This window comes from Heterodontus francisci, chromosome 9 (assembly GCF_036365525.1).
Source record: "Heterodontus francisci isolate sHetFra1 chromosome 9, sHetFra1.hap1, whole genome shotgun sequence".
NCBI lineage: Eukaryota > Metazoa > Chordata > Chondrichthyes > Heterodontiformes > Heterodontidae > Heterodontus > Heterodontus francisci.
In genome coordinates, this window is record NC_090379.1 from 55,893,551 (window position 1) to 55,914,008 (window position 20,458).

Sequence of the window (20,458 nt, forward strand, 5' to 3'; positions counted from 1 at the left end):
AAATAGTTGGTTATGCTGACAGGGTTAGATAAAGAGGGGTGGAAGGACACTCATGTGGAGCATAAACTTCAGCATGGACCAATTGAGGAAAATCTTCTATTTCTGTGCTGTACATTCTATATAATTGCTGTCCAATGACTTATTTTGGAAGTGAGCATGACTGGTTGGCTGTAATTTTGCCCATAGCTGAAGCAGCCTCCTGATATTCACATATAAAAACAAGAAATGCTGGAAATACTCAGCAGGTTTGGCAGCATCTGTGGAGAGAGAAGCAAAGTTAACATTTCAGATCAGTGACCCTTCATCAGAGCCATGCATCATAGTTCTGATGAAGGATCACTGACATGAAAGGTTAACTCTGCTTCTCTCTCCACAGATGCTGCCAGACCTGCTGAGTATTTCCAGAACTTGTTTTTATTTCAGATTTCCAGCATCTGCAGTAATTTGCTTTTATTATCCTGATATTCACATGTGGGCTCACTCATTGGCTAGGCACCCTTATAGAAAATATACCTTAAGATGAGTCACTGCTTCAGCACATGGATGAGAGTGAAGGAAAGACATCATATTATACTTCCTAATGTAATTATAAATAAATCTGCAGCATATTCTTGAAACCCTCTGATTTATAATTGCACCATAAACTGGTGGAACCACTATTCAATGGGTTATGGTGTATCTCCATGCTGTGGTCATGAGAATAATAGCAAAGCACTTGCACATTTTATAATGAATTATATCTGCTGTTCACCAAGTAAGAGCTCAAGTCCACAGTCATCAGTAATCTAATTACCTATTTGTGACTAATTTGTGACTCTGCTTCTTTGGAAGACAGGGGTAAGCAGGGTCTCATTTGGCTCAACTTAGCTCCAAGATGACACATTTGGTAATGGAAAACTGGAATTAAGTCAACACACCATATAACTTAATTTCCAGTACCCAACACCACCGCCCCCACCCCCCGGTAACTGGTCTACACTGCCATGTCCTATTATTAAGGCAGACTGACTGACCAGTCATCAATAGCGCACTGCTGTATCACAAACTTGTTTGGCTGCAAATCTTTGCATTGAACCACAGATAACCCTGAAAGCCAACGTTGGCTGCATGAACTGTTGCTAGCAGCAGGAAGATTACTAGTGTGCTGTTAAGCTGCATAGTATAAGCTGTTCAAAATTCAGTGATGCCACTGTGCACACTTGGAGTGGGGGTGGGGTGAGGATTACATGGGGATGGGCAGTCCACACCTTGGCTTAGTCTTATTTCTTTCTAATCTGCATCTCTGCTCTTTAGTTAGGCAGTTGGAGTGTGCATGTACATGTGCATGCACAATCAGGCAAGGTGAAACTCAAGCTATACGATTTTTCAGTTGCCTCCTTTGAAGACTCAAGCTTGAAGATGGTTTCCCAATTAACCAAAAACAATATTTAAGCTCTCAATATGCCTACTTAGTGATGCTTTCACAATGAATAATGCTCCTCACTTGGGTACTATATACTCCTGTACAAAGTCTTAAAAACCAAATCAAATGGCCATTCAGTCCATCAAACACAATCCTTGAGCGCAGACTCACTGGGGCTTGCATGATGCTAGAAAAAGTACAGTCCAATGGTATAACATTTTGGTACACGAGGCTCTAGCCACATAATTTGCTGCTCCCTGTCTTATGAATTCTAAGCATCTTGATGAACTACTGTTGTCCTATGGAATGTAAAGCAGCAAATATCATGGCTTCCTACAAGGAATTAAGTCAGATCTTGATAACTATAAACTAGTACACCACAGATCTTAGAGGAGATGAAGGCTGCTGCTTAGCCCATCTATCTTCAAGAAAGTCTAGTCTCCTCATTGCATGCCTTTGGTTCCAATCTTACCTGAAAGTTGATTCCAAGTGTTGATTATTCTTTGTATGAAGGACTTCTAGAAATCAATTCCAAAAGATACAGCTTCCAACTTTACCTGGAAATTAATGCCAAACATGCAGCACTGCCAAGGTTCCAATATAAGGGATAGAAGTAGATCATTCGGGTATTCTTGAGGTGGCTAATACTGGAGTGGGAGGAGAAGCCAGTGCAGGAAATGTGCTGAGAGTTGCTTCATGATACATTTTAAGGCTTTTAACTCTTTCACGGTGTGGGATGTCATTCCAAAAAAATACATCAAATAAATGTTGTCTCTAATTCTAAACTCTTCTTTGCTTAATTAAGATTGTTTTCTTTTGAAAAGATTGCATTGTAGATGAAAAGGTCAAAGCTGTGGTAACACCTGAAAATTATAGCTGTGTTAGCATTCAAAGCATGGGGCCAAAAGTAAACGCATACAGCAAATCCATCACTTGATTACAGGACGAGATTAAAAGGACAAGCTCAGAGTAATTGCTTCTCTGCCTTGATAGATACAATTATACTACGATGTCTTCTGGAGGCTGGTCAAAGCACAAAGCACTTTCTATATGATGCACAGTAACCATGAGGTCTAAAGGGCTATTTTACATGAAAAATTCAAAAGAGCTTCTTCACTGCTCTTTATATTTTAATTCTCATCAGTCTGTCATTTTCAGTTTAATTCTGGCGTAATGGAGGGAACCAAATGCCTATGCAACAAGACCCAACATGGTCAGCACTTTCAGGAGGAAATGGGAGAAAACTGGGGTCTCAAAAGAAAAATTTCCACGGGTAATTAAAATATAAAAATTGCATACATATAGCTTAGAGTTCAGCATACAGAATATCAGTCCTGTTGCACCAGGATCTGGAAAGGATGTGTGTGATACACACACCCCTCCTCGCACCACCCCCAACACACACACACACAAAGAGCTATTATGGTATATAAAAAGATTCATTTGGTTTGAATAACCAAGGCTTCTATAGTAAAGGTGAGAATTTACTTAATTTATATTCTCCACATACTGTAAAAGTGGTAATCTTTTGAGGGGAAAGAGTCTATCTATTTGGGATCTAAAGTAGGGGATAGCATAGCTTTGCCAAACAGTCCTTATTTTCATCTATTGAAGTAACTATTTTCAATGAAATCATAGTCCTTTATGGTTTCCTTTCAAATATTCTCCAGTCTTGAAACAGCCACACACACTACTATCTGTTTTTCTTTTGGAACAACTGTCATAAATACCAGCCTATATGACTGTAACAAAGGTAAACCTTGCCTCCTTGCCCTTCATGGCCTGACTATAGTCTTTGATACAGTTGACCACACCATTCTCCTCTATCGCTTCTCTATCACCCAGCTGGGTTGGACTGCACTCACCTAATTCCATTATTATCTATACAGTCATAGCCAGAAGGAATGGCTTCTTTCCACTCCTGCACCAGTATCTCTGGTATACCCCAAGGATCTATCCTTGGCCCCATCCTATTTCTCATCTACATGCTGCCCCTCATCCAGAAACGCAAGTTTCCACATATACAGCGATGACGCCCATCTCTACCTCATGACCACCTCTCTCGATCCTTCCTCTGTCTCTAAATTGTCATACGGCTTGTTTGACATCTAGTACTGGATGAGCAAAAATTTCCTCCAATTAAATATTGGGAAGACCAAAGCCATTGTCTTCAGTCCCCACTACAAACTCTATTCCCCAACCATCCACTCCATCCCTCTCCCTGGCAACTGTCTGAGGCTGAACTAGACTGTTTTCAACCTTGGTGTCATGTTTGATCCTGAGATGAGCTTCCGACCACATGTTTACCACCATTGTGACTGCCTATCCCCACCTCCCCACTCCCACCCAGTGACCGGGGCCCTCCCACCTCAGTAACATTGCCTGACACGGCCCCTGCCTCAGCTTATCTGTGCCTTCATTATCTCTAGACTTGACTATCCCATGCCCTATGCTCCGTAGACTTGAGGTCATCCAAAACTTTGCTGCCCATGGTCCTAACTCTCATCGTCCTGTTCATCTGTGCGTGCTAACCTGCATTGACTCCCAGTCGAGCAATGCCTCGATTTTAAAATTCTCTTCTTTGTTGTCAAATCCCTCCATGGCTTCGCCCCTCCCTCTTTCTAATCTTTTTCAGCTCCACAACCCTCAGATATCTGCACTCCTTTAATTCTGGCCTCTTGAGCATCCTCAATTATAATTGCTCCATCATTGGCGGCTATGTCCAGGTGCCAACGCCCTAAATTCTGGAATTTTCGCCCTAAATCTCTCTACCTCTCAACCTTCCTTTAAGTCTCTCCTTAAAACCTACCTCTTTGACCAAACTTTTAGCCATTTGCCCTAATAGCGCCTTCTATGGCTCAGTGTCAAATTTTGCTTTATAATGCTCTTGTGAAACACCTGTCCCTTTATTACACCAAGGGCACGATATAGATACAAGTAATTGTTGGTATACTAAGGCCCACCCACCTTGCAGAAATAGCTGTTCTATGTCTATTGACACCACTGCACGGGTCAATGAGTTAGGGCTGGGGCAGGATTAACTGCCAAAGTCACAACAAAGTCTACCTTACCGAAAACAAAGTTTATCTACTCAGCAAAACGAGAGTCTATTTAAATAGTGCACTACAGCAAAGAATCTACAGACTCAGAGGCTTGGATATTTACTAGGGCAGGTTAAGTAAGAGAAGAGGGTGGAGTTCTGGAAGGGAAACTCCAGATCTGGGTTTCACCGTGTGTTGTGGAGATTTATTTCCATAGCCTGCATCTTTTTGCCCTTTCAGGTTCCCTACTGGAAGTCAGACTGATTGACAGAGTTGACTTCCAGTTGGATGGGGAGCACTTCAGAGCTTTACAGGACCAGGTAGCTCTGATCCCTGACCTGGGGTGGAGAGGGTGCATGGGGATCCGATCTCCAAACCCAGGGGCCTTTGCATTGGGGGTGGGGAAGCAATGTACCCTCTGCACAGGCGATTTGTTTAAGCGCGCAGGCCCTTTAAATTTTTTTTGCGCAGCCGGGCCCACGTGGTAAGTTAAAAGACTTGTGTGCAGCCTGTGCGGGAACTTTGGGATTGCTGCACTTACTAGAGGGAGCATTGGTGCGCAGAGGGCTGGAGCAAAGCACTCCTGCTCCTCCTCGCCTACAAGCAGCGCTGTACTTACCTTCGCACTGAAGCATTCCGCACCTTGCTTCAGTTGCTGGGTTTCCCCAAGCCTGGGAGCATCCGCTATAAAAACTGCTAAACAGGTTAAATCAGAGCTGCCAGCCTTATTAACATATTTAAAATGCCAAACCACCTCCTGGGAATGGATTAGCTGCCAACCCCTTGTTCCGCCTCGGTTAAACTCAGAGGTTGGAGCCAGCTACCCGACGTGCTTGGAATTTCCCCCCATTTAATCCTCTATCTGCAGCCAATCCCGCATTCTCACCCATGTTAAAATTTCTCCCAACGTCTTTCCGAACTAGAAGAAACAGAAATCATGACCAAAACTACAGCGACATCTCCTGATAAAGGCAGCAGGATTTCTCCAGCAAAATAAAGGAGGATAGTTATGGTGTACAAATTATGTGGAATAATCAATCGCAGTCACTGGAGGCATGATTGACAGAGGAACTATCCAATAACCTATTCTGGCTAGGTTTGAGGTGTCACCAAATGCAGCCGTTATTTGCGTTTTATAACTATGCTAGCAGTGTAATCCAATATTAATTAGATAACACTGACAGTTCAAGCTGTATATGCATTAATAGATCCTAAGCTATTATGGGTTCTCAACACAGTTCTAAATATACTTGTGGCTCCAGTTATCCATAAATTCCAGATTTGAAAGTGGTATTTCTTTATTGAACAATTTTAAAACTGAAGCTCTTTATCAAAGGCTCTTTCAATTTGCATTTATACAATGATGGACCCTACTTCTGATTTCCTCTGGTCAGATCAATTTCACTTAACTGCTTAACTTTTCCTCATCACTGTCCAAAAATTGAGTGAAGAGATTGACTAGAATGCAACAATAGTTGGACTAGTCTTATAATAATTAAATACAAATAACAAAATAAATGTAATCTTCAGCATGGATGAAGAATGTACAATATTGGTGCATTCCTCTGGTGTTAATACTCTGGAACGGCTGATCTGCTTCCTGGGTGGTTTATTGTGAGGTGTCAGGTTGAACTTCTGCAGATACAACCCTTAACGAAATAGACAATACCTACTCAATCACCATCTTAAGGGCTGCTCTTCTTAGGTTAAAGTAATGGCAAATTAATGGGGGATTGAAGTGCTCACTCTGCTTTTGAGCCACAATGTACTGGAGCTGGAAGTGCTTGATTTGCCATTCACCCTTGTTCATATTCTTCACTTTGACGAGCAGAAAACATCTGCAGAAAGTTGTGTAGTGGGTTTGGGCAATAAAATTAATGTAGGGGAGGATTCAGAGTGTTGCACTAACTCCTTTTGCCCTTTCGTGGAACTAGAGTTCAATAATCATTTAATTCTTAGCTAGCTAGGAGAGTTTACACATCAATAGTCAAGTACTATTTTAGAAGTTGTAACTGGCAGATGACAATGGTGCAAAGGCCCACTGAAATCCTATTAATGAATGCATGAAAAAAGTTCAACAGTCCATTTTCCTGCTAAATAGTGTTGCAGTCACCAGTCCATCCTTTAAGCGAAACAGTTCCAATTCTGCTTCACTATTTCAAATGCTTGGCAAAGGCTTCCCTTCCCCCACCACACCCAACATTGTTGCAGCTGTTCAATGTGGACAGATGCAGAACAATGAAGTAATGGTGAAAGTTTGATCTCCCCAGATACTTTTAAGATGAATAAAACTTATACTAATTTTTATTAATTGAGTATACAGGTATAATGTTCCAATTTGTCAGCTGTGGACAGTTGGCAGCATCTCACTGCTGAATCACAAGGTTCCGGGTTCAAGTCCCACTTCAGAGCTTGAGCACAAAAATCAAGGCTGATGCTCGAGTGCAATACAGAGGGAGTACTGCAGTGTTGGAGGTACCGTCTTTTGAATGAGTCTTTAAACAGAGGCCCCATCTGATTACTCGAGTGGATATAAAAGAGCACATGGCATTGTTTCGCAGAAGAGCGGGGGTGTTATCCCCTGTGTCTTGGCTAATATGTATCCCTCAATTTGACTGCGTGTGAAAGCTTTATCAGAATAGCTTGCACAAGAGAATGTAATTTTGCACTGAAAATATCAGGGCAGATTAAATGACGTCACTCGGTCATTTTCTTAACATTAAGGATGGAAATTTCAACCCTTCCCTGTAAGATGGAACCAGAAAAACAGTTAAAACTACCAATTCTCCCTTTTAATGCTGCATGTTTAGAGGTACATATTGGCAATTGACACCCCTTTCACCATGTAATCATTTGAAGGTCATGGGTAAAGCACATTCATTTACCATTCATAAAATTTGTTCTAATTTACTGCATGGGTGCTCAAAACCTTATCAAATTGTCCACATCAACAGCAAATTCACACCAGCAAGATCACGCTTGTTCAGAAGGAAGGAACATAGATCTCAGTAACTACTGATTAAATTATTCCTGTTTAAAGTTCTCAGAGCTCATAGAAGTCACAGCAATCAAGAGGTTTGCAACATTTCATTTACATCAACCATTGTCTGGTTAACCATTCCGATTTTGGAAACTATTACCTTTCATCATTCTCAATATTATGATTTATGAATTGAGCAATTCTCATGAAGACCAGTATAAACTCAGTCTGATACTTCGACAACCTTCAACAGGGTACAGTAGTCCAGCTACACTGCCAAGCTGACCTGGTACGATGCCTCTGACAATCTGTTCTGCTGGAAACAACTTCCTGACAGTGGCCAAACATCAGGCAATAAATAATGTACCTTTCTTGTTGCTTGATCACACCGTTTTTAATGGGTATCTTTTAAAAAAAAAGACAGCCCTTTGTGCAAAGTGCATAAAATGTGATAAAATCAGCAAAGTTAGAAATGATCCCATAGCCTGACCAAGCAACAACCTGACGGTCATGCTCTCAGAATCATACCCATCATCATGCCAGACTCCTTTATCAGCACTGACTCCATTAAGTTCCATAGTCAACTGTATCATTGTTAGTTTGTCAGTTATTTTCAATAGATTTGACTTTATATTACAGATTTTCATGCCATCCACTATCCCAGAGTGAGATGGCAGCCTACATTCAAACCGCTGATGCTACGTTCTATGAAGTGAGCAAGAATAATTTGGCAAGCAGCACTTTTCTTCTGGCAATGTGCCAGGCCTATGCCACTGTCCAGTTATGGCCAGGATCTCTCAGGTGTAGCGCTGCTTCCTAACACAGCAGAGTATTTCAAAGCACCAATGACCCAATCTGATGTAAAGAAAGAAAAATCTGCAAAGCAACTTTATCTAAACAGCCAAACCGTAAAACTGATCCAGTAATCTCCTGTAAAAATGGAATCTTCCGAGGTTCAAGAAACAAGATTATAAACAAAACAAAAACAGAAAATCCTGGAAATAGTCAGCAGGCCAGGCAGCATCTGTGGAGAGAGCGCTAATAATTAAGATAGAAACCTTTGAATTCTGGCCAAAGGTTTACCAACCTGAAACATTGAGAGCGCGTTTGGAGGAGAGTGGGTGACCCGCATGAAAATGTCGGGTTAGTCATTTAAATACTTGAATAATCAATTAATCGAGTCTTTAACCCTGAATTCTTGCTTTAACAGCAAGCAAACAGGTTTCCCAGAGTTGTATGGAACTCGCCAGGGTCAACAAGGCAAGAATGCAGTGGGGACGCATTCATCAAATGAAATGGACAAGCTGGAAAGCCTTTAAACAGCAAAGCTGCATATGTGAAAAGCTTCTGCTCACAATGCTTGTTCTGAGAGGATGGGCGGAATCTTACCAACATAGAAACTTCTTAGGCGTCGGGACCACATGTAGGTCCCGACTCCATAGGCGTCTGAGTCCTACCTGCATGAGTGATATTCCCGGAGGTGGCTGCCTGCGGGAGCCACATCCAATTAGAGATAATGGGCAGGTTTCACAGATGGGAGGGCCAATGGGATTGCCCAAGGCGATGGGCGGCCGGCAGCGGCACCGGGAAAGGTGGGCGCTGTTGATATAGGCAGGGGAATGCGAGGGCATTTAAGGTGGAGGTGCCCTCTGAAGACTTCAGAGAATGGTTAAAAATAAGTGAGGCCACAGCTGCGGGGACATCATCGTGGAGGGCCCTCTGGCATGCATGACTCCAGATGTGGGTGGTGGGGGGGTGGGACGCATTGGGAAAAGTTAGCCCCTTATCTGCCGCTGGGAAGCCGTCTCCAGGCACTTTTTATTTATTTTATTTTATTTAGAGATACAGTACTGAAACAGGCCCTTCGGCCCACCGAGTCTGTGCCGACCATCAACCACCCATTTATACTAATCCTACACTAATCCCATATTCCTACCATATCCCCACCTTCCCTATATTCCCCTACCACCTACCTATACTAGGGGCAATTTATAATGGCCAATTTACCCATCAACCTGCAAGTCTTTGGCTGTGGGAGGAAACCGGAGCACCCGGCGAAAACCCACATGGTCACAGGGAGAACTTGCAAACTCCGCACAGGTTGTACCCAGAATTGAACCCGGGTCACTGGAGCTGTGAGGCTGCGGTGCTAACCACTGCGCCGGGCTTCGGCCTCAACGGAGGACAGATCTGCCATCGGGAAGATCCCGGTGCCATCACTAATTTACCCCCAAGTGGGCAGTTAATTGCCACTAGTTGGCTATTCCCACCACTGCTGAGGCAATAGCTAGTGTGGTCTAACCCTGCCTCCAGCAACAGCACTCTGAGGCGGAACACGTCAAGTAGCAACTTTCAAAAGTTCCCCACCCTCCCGCCTCCAAACAGCTGATAGGATTCCGTCTTGTGCTTTCACTGCTTCACTGTTGATTTCCTATGTTTTGGAAGTCATTCACCTACCTTGGACTTTGCTCAATTTGACTTGATACAGTGCCACACAACAGACTTATGAGCAAACTTGTAGCTTATGGAATAAAAGGGACGGTAGCAACATGGATACGGAACTGACTGAGTGACAGGAAGCAAACAGTAGCGGTTAATGGATGTTTTTCAGGCTGGAGGAAGGTTTGTAGTGGAGTTCCCCAGGGATCAGTATTGGGACTCTTGCTTTTCCTGATATATATTAATGACTAGACCTGGTGTACAGGGCACAATTTCAAAGGTTGCAGATGATATGAAACTTGGAAGCAGTGTGAACTGTGATGAGGATGGTGTAGAACTTCAAAAGACAAGTTGGTGGAATGGACAGACAGGTGGCAAATGAAGTTCAAATCAGAGAAATGTGAAGGTGATTCATTTTGGTAGAAAGAACATGGAGACACAATATAGAACAAAGGGTACAATTCTAAATGGGGTGCAGGAGCAGAGGGACCTGGGTGTATACGTGCATAAGTCAATGAAGGCGGCAGGACAGGTTGGGAGAGTGGTCAATAAAGCATAGAGTATCCTAGGCTTTATTAATAGGGGCATAGAATACAAGAGCAAGGAATTTATGTTGAACTTGTATAAGACACTAGTTCGGCCTCAACTGGAGTATTGTGTCCAATTCTGGGCGCGCACTTTAGGAAAGACATGAGGACATTGGAAAGAGTACAGAAAAGATTCACGAGAATGTCGGTGCAGGCTTGGAGGGCCGAAGGGCCTGTTCCTGTGCTGTAATTTTCTTTGTTCTTTGTTCAATGGTTCCAGGGATGAGCAATTTCAGCTATGAAGATAGATTGGGGAAGTTAGGACTGCTTTCCTTGGAGAAGAGAAGGCTGAGAGGTGATTTGATTGACAAACATGAGGGGTCTGGGCAGAGAAAGGATCGAGAACAAGGGCACAGATTTGAAGTATTTGGTAAGAGAAGCAAAAGTAACATGAAGAAAAACTTTTTCATGCAGAGAGTGGTTAATGTCTGGAATGCGCTGCCTAAGAACATGGTGGAGGCAGGTTCAATTGAAGCATTCAAAAGGGAATTAGAGTTATATGAAAAGGAAGAATGCAGGGTTATGGGGAGAAGGCAGGGGAATGGAACAGAGGGAATGGCTCTTTCAGAGAGCCAGTGCAGACACGATGGGCTGAATAGCCTCCTTCTGCACTGTAATGATTCTGTGATCTTCCCTGTTGTTAACCTCACTGCAACATGGGAGCAGCTTGTAGCACGAGCCTCTGCTGAGGAACAAGAGGGACAGCACCAGCGACACCAATAGCGGCAGGAGCAACAGCAGCACTAGCTGCCTTTTCAGCCATGTCATTCCACTCCACAGAACAGAGGAGGTGGACATCACTGCAGGAGTTCCTCAGGGTAGTGTCCTAGTCCCAACCATCTTCAGCTGATTTAATGACCTCCCCATCATAATGTCAGAAATGGGAATGGTTGCTGATGATTGCACAATGTTCAGCACCATTCACCACTCCTCAGATACTGAAGCAGCCAGTGTTCATATATGCGGCAAGATCTGGACAACATCCAGGCTTGGGCTGATAAGTGGCAAGTAACATTTGCACCACACAAATGCCAGGCAATGACCATCTGAAACAAGAATCTAACCATCACCCCTTGATGTTCAATGGCATTACGATTGCTGAATCATCATCATCCTGGGGGCTAACAGTGATCAGAAACTGAACTGGACCAGCCACATAAATGCTGTGACTACAAGAGCAGGTCAGAGGCTGGGAAATCCGCAGCAAGTAACTCACCCTCTTACTCCCCAAAGCCTGTCCACCATCTACAAGGCACAAGTCAGCAGTGTGATGGAATACTTGCCACTTGCCTGGATGGGTGCAGCTCCAACAACACTCAAGAAGATCGACACCATCCAGGACAAAGCAGCCTGCTTGACTGGCACCCCACCCACCATTTTCAAGTCATTCCCTTCACGACCTACGCACAGTGGCAGCAGTGTGTACGATATGCAAGATGCACTGTAGCAATACACCAAGGCTCCTTTGACAGCACTTCCCAAACACCCGACCTCTACCACCTAGAAGGACAAGGGGAGCAGATGCATGGGAACACTACCACCTGCAAGTTCCCCCTCCACATCACACAGCATCCTGACTTGGAACTATATCACTGTTCCTTCACCATTGCTGGGTCAAAATCCTGGAACTCCCTTCCTAACAGCATTGTTGGTATACTTATACCCCAAGCACTGCAGCGCTTCAAGGGCGATTAGGGACAGGCAATAAATGCTGGCCTAGCCAGTGACACCAATATTCCACAAATGAATTAAAAATAAAAAAAAGAGATCCATCTCTAAGGAGGTGATACCAACAGGCAGAGGATCAGCTTTCTTGGACATACCTCGAGCACCAGAATCTCAAGGGTCTCAGGCTTTGATAGCAGGTTATTTCAGACTTCTGCAGCCTGCTGGAGCAAAACCTCCTTCACTGTGGACCAAGTGGGCATACATTGCCATTGGCCATCAAGGTGGCGATTACTGGTTGGCCACCCCAATCCCCGACTCTCTGGAATCGTTAGGAGTGAGAGAAATGGAACATATGGAGAGGATGCAACATCAACATTTTTGAAGGGTGACTGTAAAAAGGTGAGGCTGAGTGCAAGTATTGGCTGTTCAGATGGGGATGTGATGACATGCATGGAGAGAGAGGAATGAGGGAGTTGCAAGGGGTGCTGGTTTGAAGGGCGCTGTGCAAGAGAATTCTGGGTAAGTCAAAAATGTGGAAGTTGGCGACTGAAAGTGGGATGTGGCTCATCCTTCCTGCCCTTCTAGGTCCTTGAACCTCTTGGGGTACTGTATCCAGGTTCTGATGAAAGGTCATAGACCTGAAACGTTACCTTTTTTCCCTCCACAGGTGTTGCCAGACGTGATTATTTCCACCATTTTCTGTTTGTTTCAGGAGACCACACTCCTGCTGCTCACTTCCTCAGCCACTTCCATCTTTGCCTTCTTGATTCGAGAGGCTGGCCTCTTCCTGTTATCTGTAGGAAACAACACTTCATTGCAGTCCCTCAGATCCTGCAGCAGAACCTCCAGGGCAAGAGTCAGAGAGCTGGGGTGGGGCAGCATTCCTACATCTTTCCATTCGTATGGCTGCTGAAGCCTCAGGAAGCAATGTACAGTTCAGCCACTCTGACCCCTACCGGGTCCCTTTAACTAGAGATCTTTCCTTTGACAGGTCATTGTCAGGCTCGCATTCTGATTGGTCAGGGAAACCCGGAAGCAAGATACTAACGTGATGGCTGAGTTCAAGAACCACAGCAAAGCCCCCTTCTCTGACAAATGGGTTCCTGACCTGCTGCCAGGAGCGGGTCTATTTCAATAAAATTTTGTTAATTAACAGTTTCTTGCTTGACAGGTGCTGCCTGCCTTGCTGAGTATTTACAGCATTTTTTAAAAAAAATTAGATCAGATTTCCAGCATCTGCAGTATTTTGCTTTTATATTTGGTTTATAAACATGTTAGATATATGTCCTTCTCTCCTGTCACTTGTTTGGATTGCCAAGATCTGCTGTGCTTCCGTTACATTCAGCCTTTTTTTGCTATTAGAGTTTGAGGTTCTTCATATTTCCCCCTTCATCTAGAAAAGATGGTCTGAAAGCAAACTCTTTCATATCAGGTGATCAACATTGCTCAGTTACTTGCCATTAGTAAGGATTCTTGTCTGCAGAGGGGGCTGATCTGGACAGTTTTCCTGCTACATTGATATTCTACCAGATAGCTCAGCTGTAAAATAGTTACATTCTCCCAGTCAGTCACCTGTGCAAGACTAACATGTCACTGCTTGTCTACCATGTCGATCACAAAACAAATTTTATTTTTTTTTAAATAAAAAAAAAGAGAGTGAAAGGGGCATTTTAAATAAAAGATTGAACTTTTATTTAAAATAAATGCATTTATACACGTTTTCAAAAACAATGTTATGCTCCACTGTGTAGGAGTTTGTGGCACAATTTTTTGCTAGCTGTTACAATGAAACAGGATATATTTAAGCAAGGCTCAAAAAATTAATTTTCTTCTATCTACTGAAATAAATTTTTACTTTACCTATGCCTGCAAAAGCACAAAACTTAATACATTGTAAGCACAAACTGTAACTGATTTGTGATGCTATAGTTTAAAAACTGTACAATTATATAAAACTTGTGTTTTTACATTAGTTACATGAAAAAACAAATACTTCATATAGCATTACTTCATAATGTACTGGAAAGATTTCCTATCTTGAGAAACAAAGAGGTAACTAATGCTGGTGATTAAAACGGCTTCACATAATACTATAAGGTGTAAAAAAGGTTGGCAATATAAAGTACAGTATGTAAATTAAAATAACCAGATATTTGGGTAAGCAAGCAAAAATAATGAGCTGTGTTGTTTGATTGCCAAACAAAACTACCTTCATTTTCCAAATATCTGTAGTAGTCCTGATTTATGTAGGGGATTTTTTATTTTGAAAAGGTTTTAAAAAGTTACAAACACTCATGCAAAAGTTTGATAAATAGTCGTATTTTTTCTGCCATCGACATTATGCTTTGTGGATAGCTTTCGGATCATACTGTTAGGCTTGTTTCAAGGCTTTAATTTTGAAACAGATTTCTAACGAGGGATCTTTCAAGTTTGCTGTGTCAGATGGGGAGAACATGCCATTTCCAAAACTGCAGTAGGCTGTTTGGTAGCTAGTTGCTGTTAGTGCACATACAGTGTTAACTGATCTGGTAACTAAAACAAAAAAAAAGTCCATGGTAAAAGATTACAGTACGAGGCGCTTGCTGGAATAAGCAGCATATGTTGAGTAACAGCACTCATATCTAACAAAGGTGTTTTAATGGCTGAATGTATCTGTCAATGTAATTGCTGTCACATCCAACCACTGGTAAGCTTAAAGAACATATCTTCATCCAAGCTTTCATTCTGATCTTTAGCCCGCGTCGACAGGAAGATGTAACCACCAATAAACTCGTGAACTACCTTGCAGTCGATATCTCCACAGATAAAAGAAAGCCGAACTTCATCTGCAAACTCAACAGTCACCTAAACATAGGTACACAAAATGTAATGGATTTATAAAGTCACAGGCATAGTAGTGTCTCCTCTCTCCAACAGCTCAGGCAGAATACATGCTCTTAATACAAAATATGAATTCTCACCTTTATTAGCCCTTAAAGAAAAATCACTCAAGCTAAAGATGCCTACTTTACAATCTGTCTTGTTGCTCGTTTCCGATCAAAAATGTTAAGGTATGATAAACGTGCATTGTAACTTTTATTTAATATTAATGCTAATATGCTGCTTTTCTAAAAGTATTTTTCTTTTAAAAAAAAGTTTTATTTAGTCAAAAGGTGCATTAAGAAATTAATCAGTCTAATTAAAAGTGTGCTTTTTAAAAAAAAAACATCTGTTTGTTCCAAGACCATATGTACATTCTATTTTGGAAAATTAGCTAAAATGAGTTGTGCATAATGGAAGCATGTTTAAGAACAATGACAGGAGAGAAAAACTGAAATCATTAGTTTGTTCCCTTTTTCACGTTTTCTATTTTCTGCACCTCAAAAGTAGGGTGGCAACATTAGTTATGCTGTTTGTAAATAAAATTGTTTCTGACCTAGACATATGCTCTATAATGTGTCTAATAATGGAATATAGTTTATAACAATTTGCGCTTTCCAATGTGTTTTATCTGCAACTAGAACTGATGCACTGAAATATTCCAACCTGATTTTGTTATTTCTACACAGGAATTCTGATTCACTTGGATGTATCATATAACAAACCACTAAACAAATTTAACTATTCTACATAGTGATAATATCCAAATTATAATAACTTAATTTGCCAAGTTTCTTTAAAATGTAAAGGATTCAGTACAGTTCTAATTAATCATACCATTTTGATCTCCCAATTTACATTCCACTGTTTCATGTTGCTGAACCTCCATGTCTTGATTGCATCTCCTGTGCTTGAATCCATCCTGATCAACCTATTGTAGGCTATGCCAATCAGATCATCTTTCTTACTTCCTTGAAATCTAAATTGCAACATATTGCATAATATTTTTATAGCAAAATGCAGTTGGATGGTAGCAAACATTACAATTTTTTCAACAAAGAATTCAACTGGTTCTTCATGAATACCCGTATTTGGCAACCATCTAAAATACAAGAACCTACTGAACAGACATTAAATTTATTCTTCAAAAAAAAAAAAAAAATTGTTTTCTTGCATTGAATATTGCAGCAAAATACCAGGCCTATAAAAGAAAAGGAACTGAACTATGAGTGTCCAAAATTAAATGATAGGCATAGTACATGACCTTTAAATCAATGTTTAAATATTTGGTCTGCTCAAGAAAACAGCCTGAAAGACAAAATATGAAATGAAATGTACAGTTTTGAAGCTACCATAATAGATGTATAATAGAAAGGATATAAACACATTAGAATTGCCGATTCAAGATCAAAATTTAACCTAGGTATCCACTTTAAACAGAAAGGCTGCCTTGGTGCTATTTTCTGATAGAAATGAGCAATTACTTTTTTTAAAAATTGAAACAACTGATCCAGAGTAGTAAAAGCAGTACATTCACTACCACAAACATTTATTTTTGCTGCTGAATTTATGAATTATTTTAAATAGAGAATTTGCTGGAAATCTTTTCTTTGAACAGATTTCTTTATGTTGAAAAAAGGCCCATTTGGTAGTCAGTGCTGAAGTTTTAAATAGTCGCTTGGTAGTACAGAACTTGAATATTGCTGACAAAAAGACATGCAGTCGAAGCTTTATGTCTGGCACTCTTCAGGACAGAAGCAAGAATGCCAAATTTCAAAGGGAGCAACAATTTATACTGCAGGCGAAAAAGGTGTTAATTGGTTGGCAAGTCAACCCAGACTGGTCAAAGTATTGCCATGGAGAATGCACCAGGGAACTGCTGTTCCCCCAAGCTTTTGTTAAATTCAAAAAAAGTGCAACATCTGGACATGTTCCAGAAATAGTAGCAAACCTGAGGATTGGGAGGATTTTAGAATATAGCAAAGGAGGACCAAGAAACTGATAAAGAAAGGGAGAATAGAATATGAATGTAAACTAGCAAAAAACATAAAAACGGACTGTAAAAGCTTCTATAGGTACGTAAAAAGGAAACATTTGGCTAAGACAAATGCGAATCCATTGCAGGCAGAGTCAGGGAAATTTATATTGGGGAATAGAGAAATGGCAGAGAAGCTAAATGATTACCTTGTGTCATTGAAGATACAAGAAATCTCCCAGAATTAGTGATCCAAGGAACTAGGGAGAATGATGAATTGAAGGAAATTAGTATTAGTAAAAAGGTTGTATTGGAGAAATTAGTGAGGCTGAATGTTGGTAAGTCCTCGGGATTTGATATCCTACATCCCAGAGTGTTGGAAGAGGTAGCTATGGAGATAGTGGAGACATTGATCATCTTCCAAAATTCTATAGATTCTTGAACAGTTTCTGCAGATTGGAAGGTAGCAAATGTCACCCCCCTCCTCCCCACTATTTCAAACGGGAGGGAGAAAACAGGGAACTACAGACTTGTTAGCCTTACATCAGTAGTAGGGAAAATGCTAGAATCTATTCTAAAGGATGTGATAAATAGACACCTGGATAATAATGATCTGATTGGACATAGTCAACATGGATTTATGAATGGGAAATCATGTTTGATGAACCTGTTGGAGCACTTTGAGAACGTTACTAACAGAATTGATAAAGGGGAGTTGGTGGGTGTGGTATACTTGGATTTTCAGAAGGCTTCTGATAAAGTCCCCCACAGGATTGGTTAACAGGCAGAAAACAGGGAGTAGGAATAAATGGGTCATTCTAGCGTTGGCAGCTGTGACCAGTGGGGTACCGCACGCTGTTCACAATATAGATCAATGATTTGGATGTGGGGACCAAATGTAATATTTTCAAGCTTGCAGAAGACACAAAACTAGGTGGGAATGTGTGTTGAGGAAAATGCAAAGCAGCTTCAAGGGGATTTGGACAGGCGAAGTGAATGGGCAAGAACATGGCAGATGTAATATAATGTGGAAAAATGTGAGGTTATCCACTTTGGTAGGTGGAACAGATGTGCAGAGTATTTCTTAAATGGTAAAAGAGATTAGAAAGTGTAGATGTACAAATGGACCTGGGTATCCTGGTCAATGGCTGAAATTTTACTGTTGAAAAATGGGATTATTACGAGGCACCCGAGCCGTTAAATGGCAGTCGATGACATCGGGTTGGGTTCCCGATGTCATGACGCACGAACGCCATTTTACGATGGTCAGACGGCAGGCAAGATCGAGGCGCTGCTTGCTGCCCATTTACAATCAATTAAAGGGAAATTAAGGTCTTTAAAACACTAATTGACAGCCATTTCTCGGTAGCTGTCAGATTTTACAGCCATAAACCGAGTCGAGGGGTGTCTCGGGAACCCGGCAGGTTTGAGTGTGTGTGGCAGGCAGTGAATTGGTGAGGGACTTGGAGGTACTGTTATGTTGGCTGGTAGTTCAATGTTATATCTTTGTGTGACTTTACAGTTTGTGCTACTTTCAGATTGTTCATCAGGGTTCATCTGATCGGGCCCCAGAGGTATTGATTTATTGGTCGAGAGGGAGGGGGTTGTGTGTGCCTTTACTCACAGCAGGTTGATAAGACCTGAAGTAATAGCATCTGTGGAAAACAGCAGCAATGGGAATTGTCCACTCTGGAGGCGGCTCATCTAATGAGGATGACTACGCCCCAAGGAGGGACAGGAGGACAACTGGACAGGGGAACATGCAAGCTGCTGTCCCAGTGCGGCCTTGTAATCGAGTAGGCGAAGAAAGTGACAGAGTGGCCCAGGTGCAGCCACCTGTCAGGAGACGGGCCTACCCAGCAGGCAGGGTCTACCGCCCACGTTTGAGCTTCTTGCAACTGTCAGAACGCCAGTGTCGAAGACGACTGTGGGAGACAGTCACATCTTGATGGGAGATGCTGGAAGCGGAGGTCGCTTCAAACTGCATGGGTGGCCATCCAATGCTGGTTGCACTGAAGGTAACAGTAGCGCTGAATTTCGATATATCCAGCTCATTCCAGGCTTCATCGGCAGACATGTGCGGAGTCACACAGGCATCAGCACATCACTGCATAAAAAAGTTGTTACTATAGCCATTTTCAGGCATGTCAACCATTTTATCAACTTCACGACGGACACCACCAGTCAGGCTGAGAGCCAGAGGCTTCAGCACCATTGCTGGGTTCCCGATGGTCCAGGGCGTAATAGACTGTATGCGAGTGGCCATTACAGCACGTACAGACCAATCGGGAGCCTTCATTAATCGCAAGGGATTCCACTCAATGAATATTCAGCTCGTACGTGACCATCGTAAGAGAATCATGCAGGTATGTGCACGCTACCCTGGGAGCAGTCATGATGCTTTCCATTCTCCGGAACTCCCAGGTGCTAGCACTATTCAGCCCACCTGCAAGGATGGATACTTGGCGACAGGGGTTATCCGCTGAAGACATGGCTGATGACACCAGTGAGGAACCCAATGAACGATGGAGAGGAACATTACAATGCGAGCCAGGCGGCCACCAGAGTGACCACAGAACAGACTTCTCAAAATGAGATTTAGGTGTCGCGATCACTCAGGTGGAGCCCTGCAGTACTCGCCATCAAGGGTCTCCAGAATTATTGTTGCATGCTGTGCCTTACATAACCTGGCGATGAAGAGGGGAGAGGCCTTGGAGGATGATCAAGGTCAACGCCAATGCCAGGCTTCCTCAGACACAAATGTTGATACGGATGAGGAAGAGAGGCCGGAGACACCTGACCAGCGGGGAGATGGAGCTGAAGGTCAGGTGGAGTTAAGTGCAAGGGAGACCTGGGAGGCTCTAATACTCAGACATTTCTCCTGCACAGAGCCCCATCAAACATAAACCGACATGGCAATCTAGAGAGCAGTCAATGACAGGAGCTGGAAGGGCAGAAGCACTCACCCTTGGGGGAGACATCTGAAATGAACCGGGACACCATTCCATCAAACATCATCCAGCACAAATGTAGTACATCTCAAATAACCAATCTTATAGTGGTGGAGCTGTAGGAACCTCAACGCGTCTGTTGAACAGTAAAAGTAGGCTGTGGTAGTCAGTAATAAAGAACCCATTAGCGGATTTCTCAACAAGCATGTTCAAGGAAAGGGAGCTCACTAGACTGCTGCATTTCAAAGGTGAATTTGAGCCTGGAAACCAACAAAAATATGAGTGAGAGCTGGGCCGAGAGGGCATCCCATGTCAACACCATCTATTTGGGCATACATGGTGTTATTAAAGCTGAACTCAACTGCGCAAGTTGCTAAGTTCAGAAGTTCAATATATATATGCGTTGGGATTCCTACAGCTCCACACGCTACAAGATTGGCCTTATCGGCAATCTCGTAAATAGGGCCCGAGCCATTTGCTCACTGTCCAAGCTTGACGCTGAAATGGGGCGCATCAAAGCTATCCTGCGGGATAATGGCTACCTGGATCAGATCAT

The 20,458-nt window shown here is 42.4% G+C and overlaps 1 protein-coding gene across 3 annotated transcripts in view; it reads right to left on the reverse strand.

Annotated features, from left to right (window-relative positions):
* Window positions 1-14,645: 14,645 nt before the first annotated feature.
* Window positions 14,646-20,458, reverse strand: part of fermt2 (FERM domain containing kindlin 2) — a 143,629-nt gene continuing 137,816 nt past the window's right edge. For all 3 annotated transcript variants that reach the window (XM_068039141.1, XM_068039140.1, XM_068039142.1), the window contains 2 exons: window positions 15,814-15,955; window positions 14,646-14,961 (listed from right to left, as the gene is read on the reverse strand). In XM_068039141.1, coding sequence (XP_067895242.1) covers window positions 14,788-14,961; window positions 15,814-15,955 — 316 coding nt within the window. In that variant the 3' untranslated portion in view covers window positions 14,646-14,787. The remainder of the gene's footprint in view (window positions 14,962-15,813; window positions 15,956-20,458) is intronic.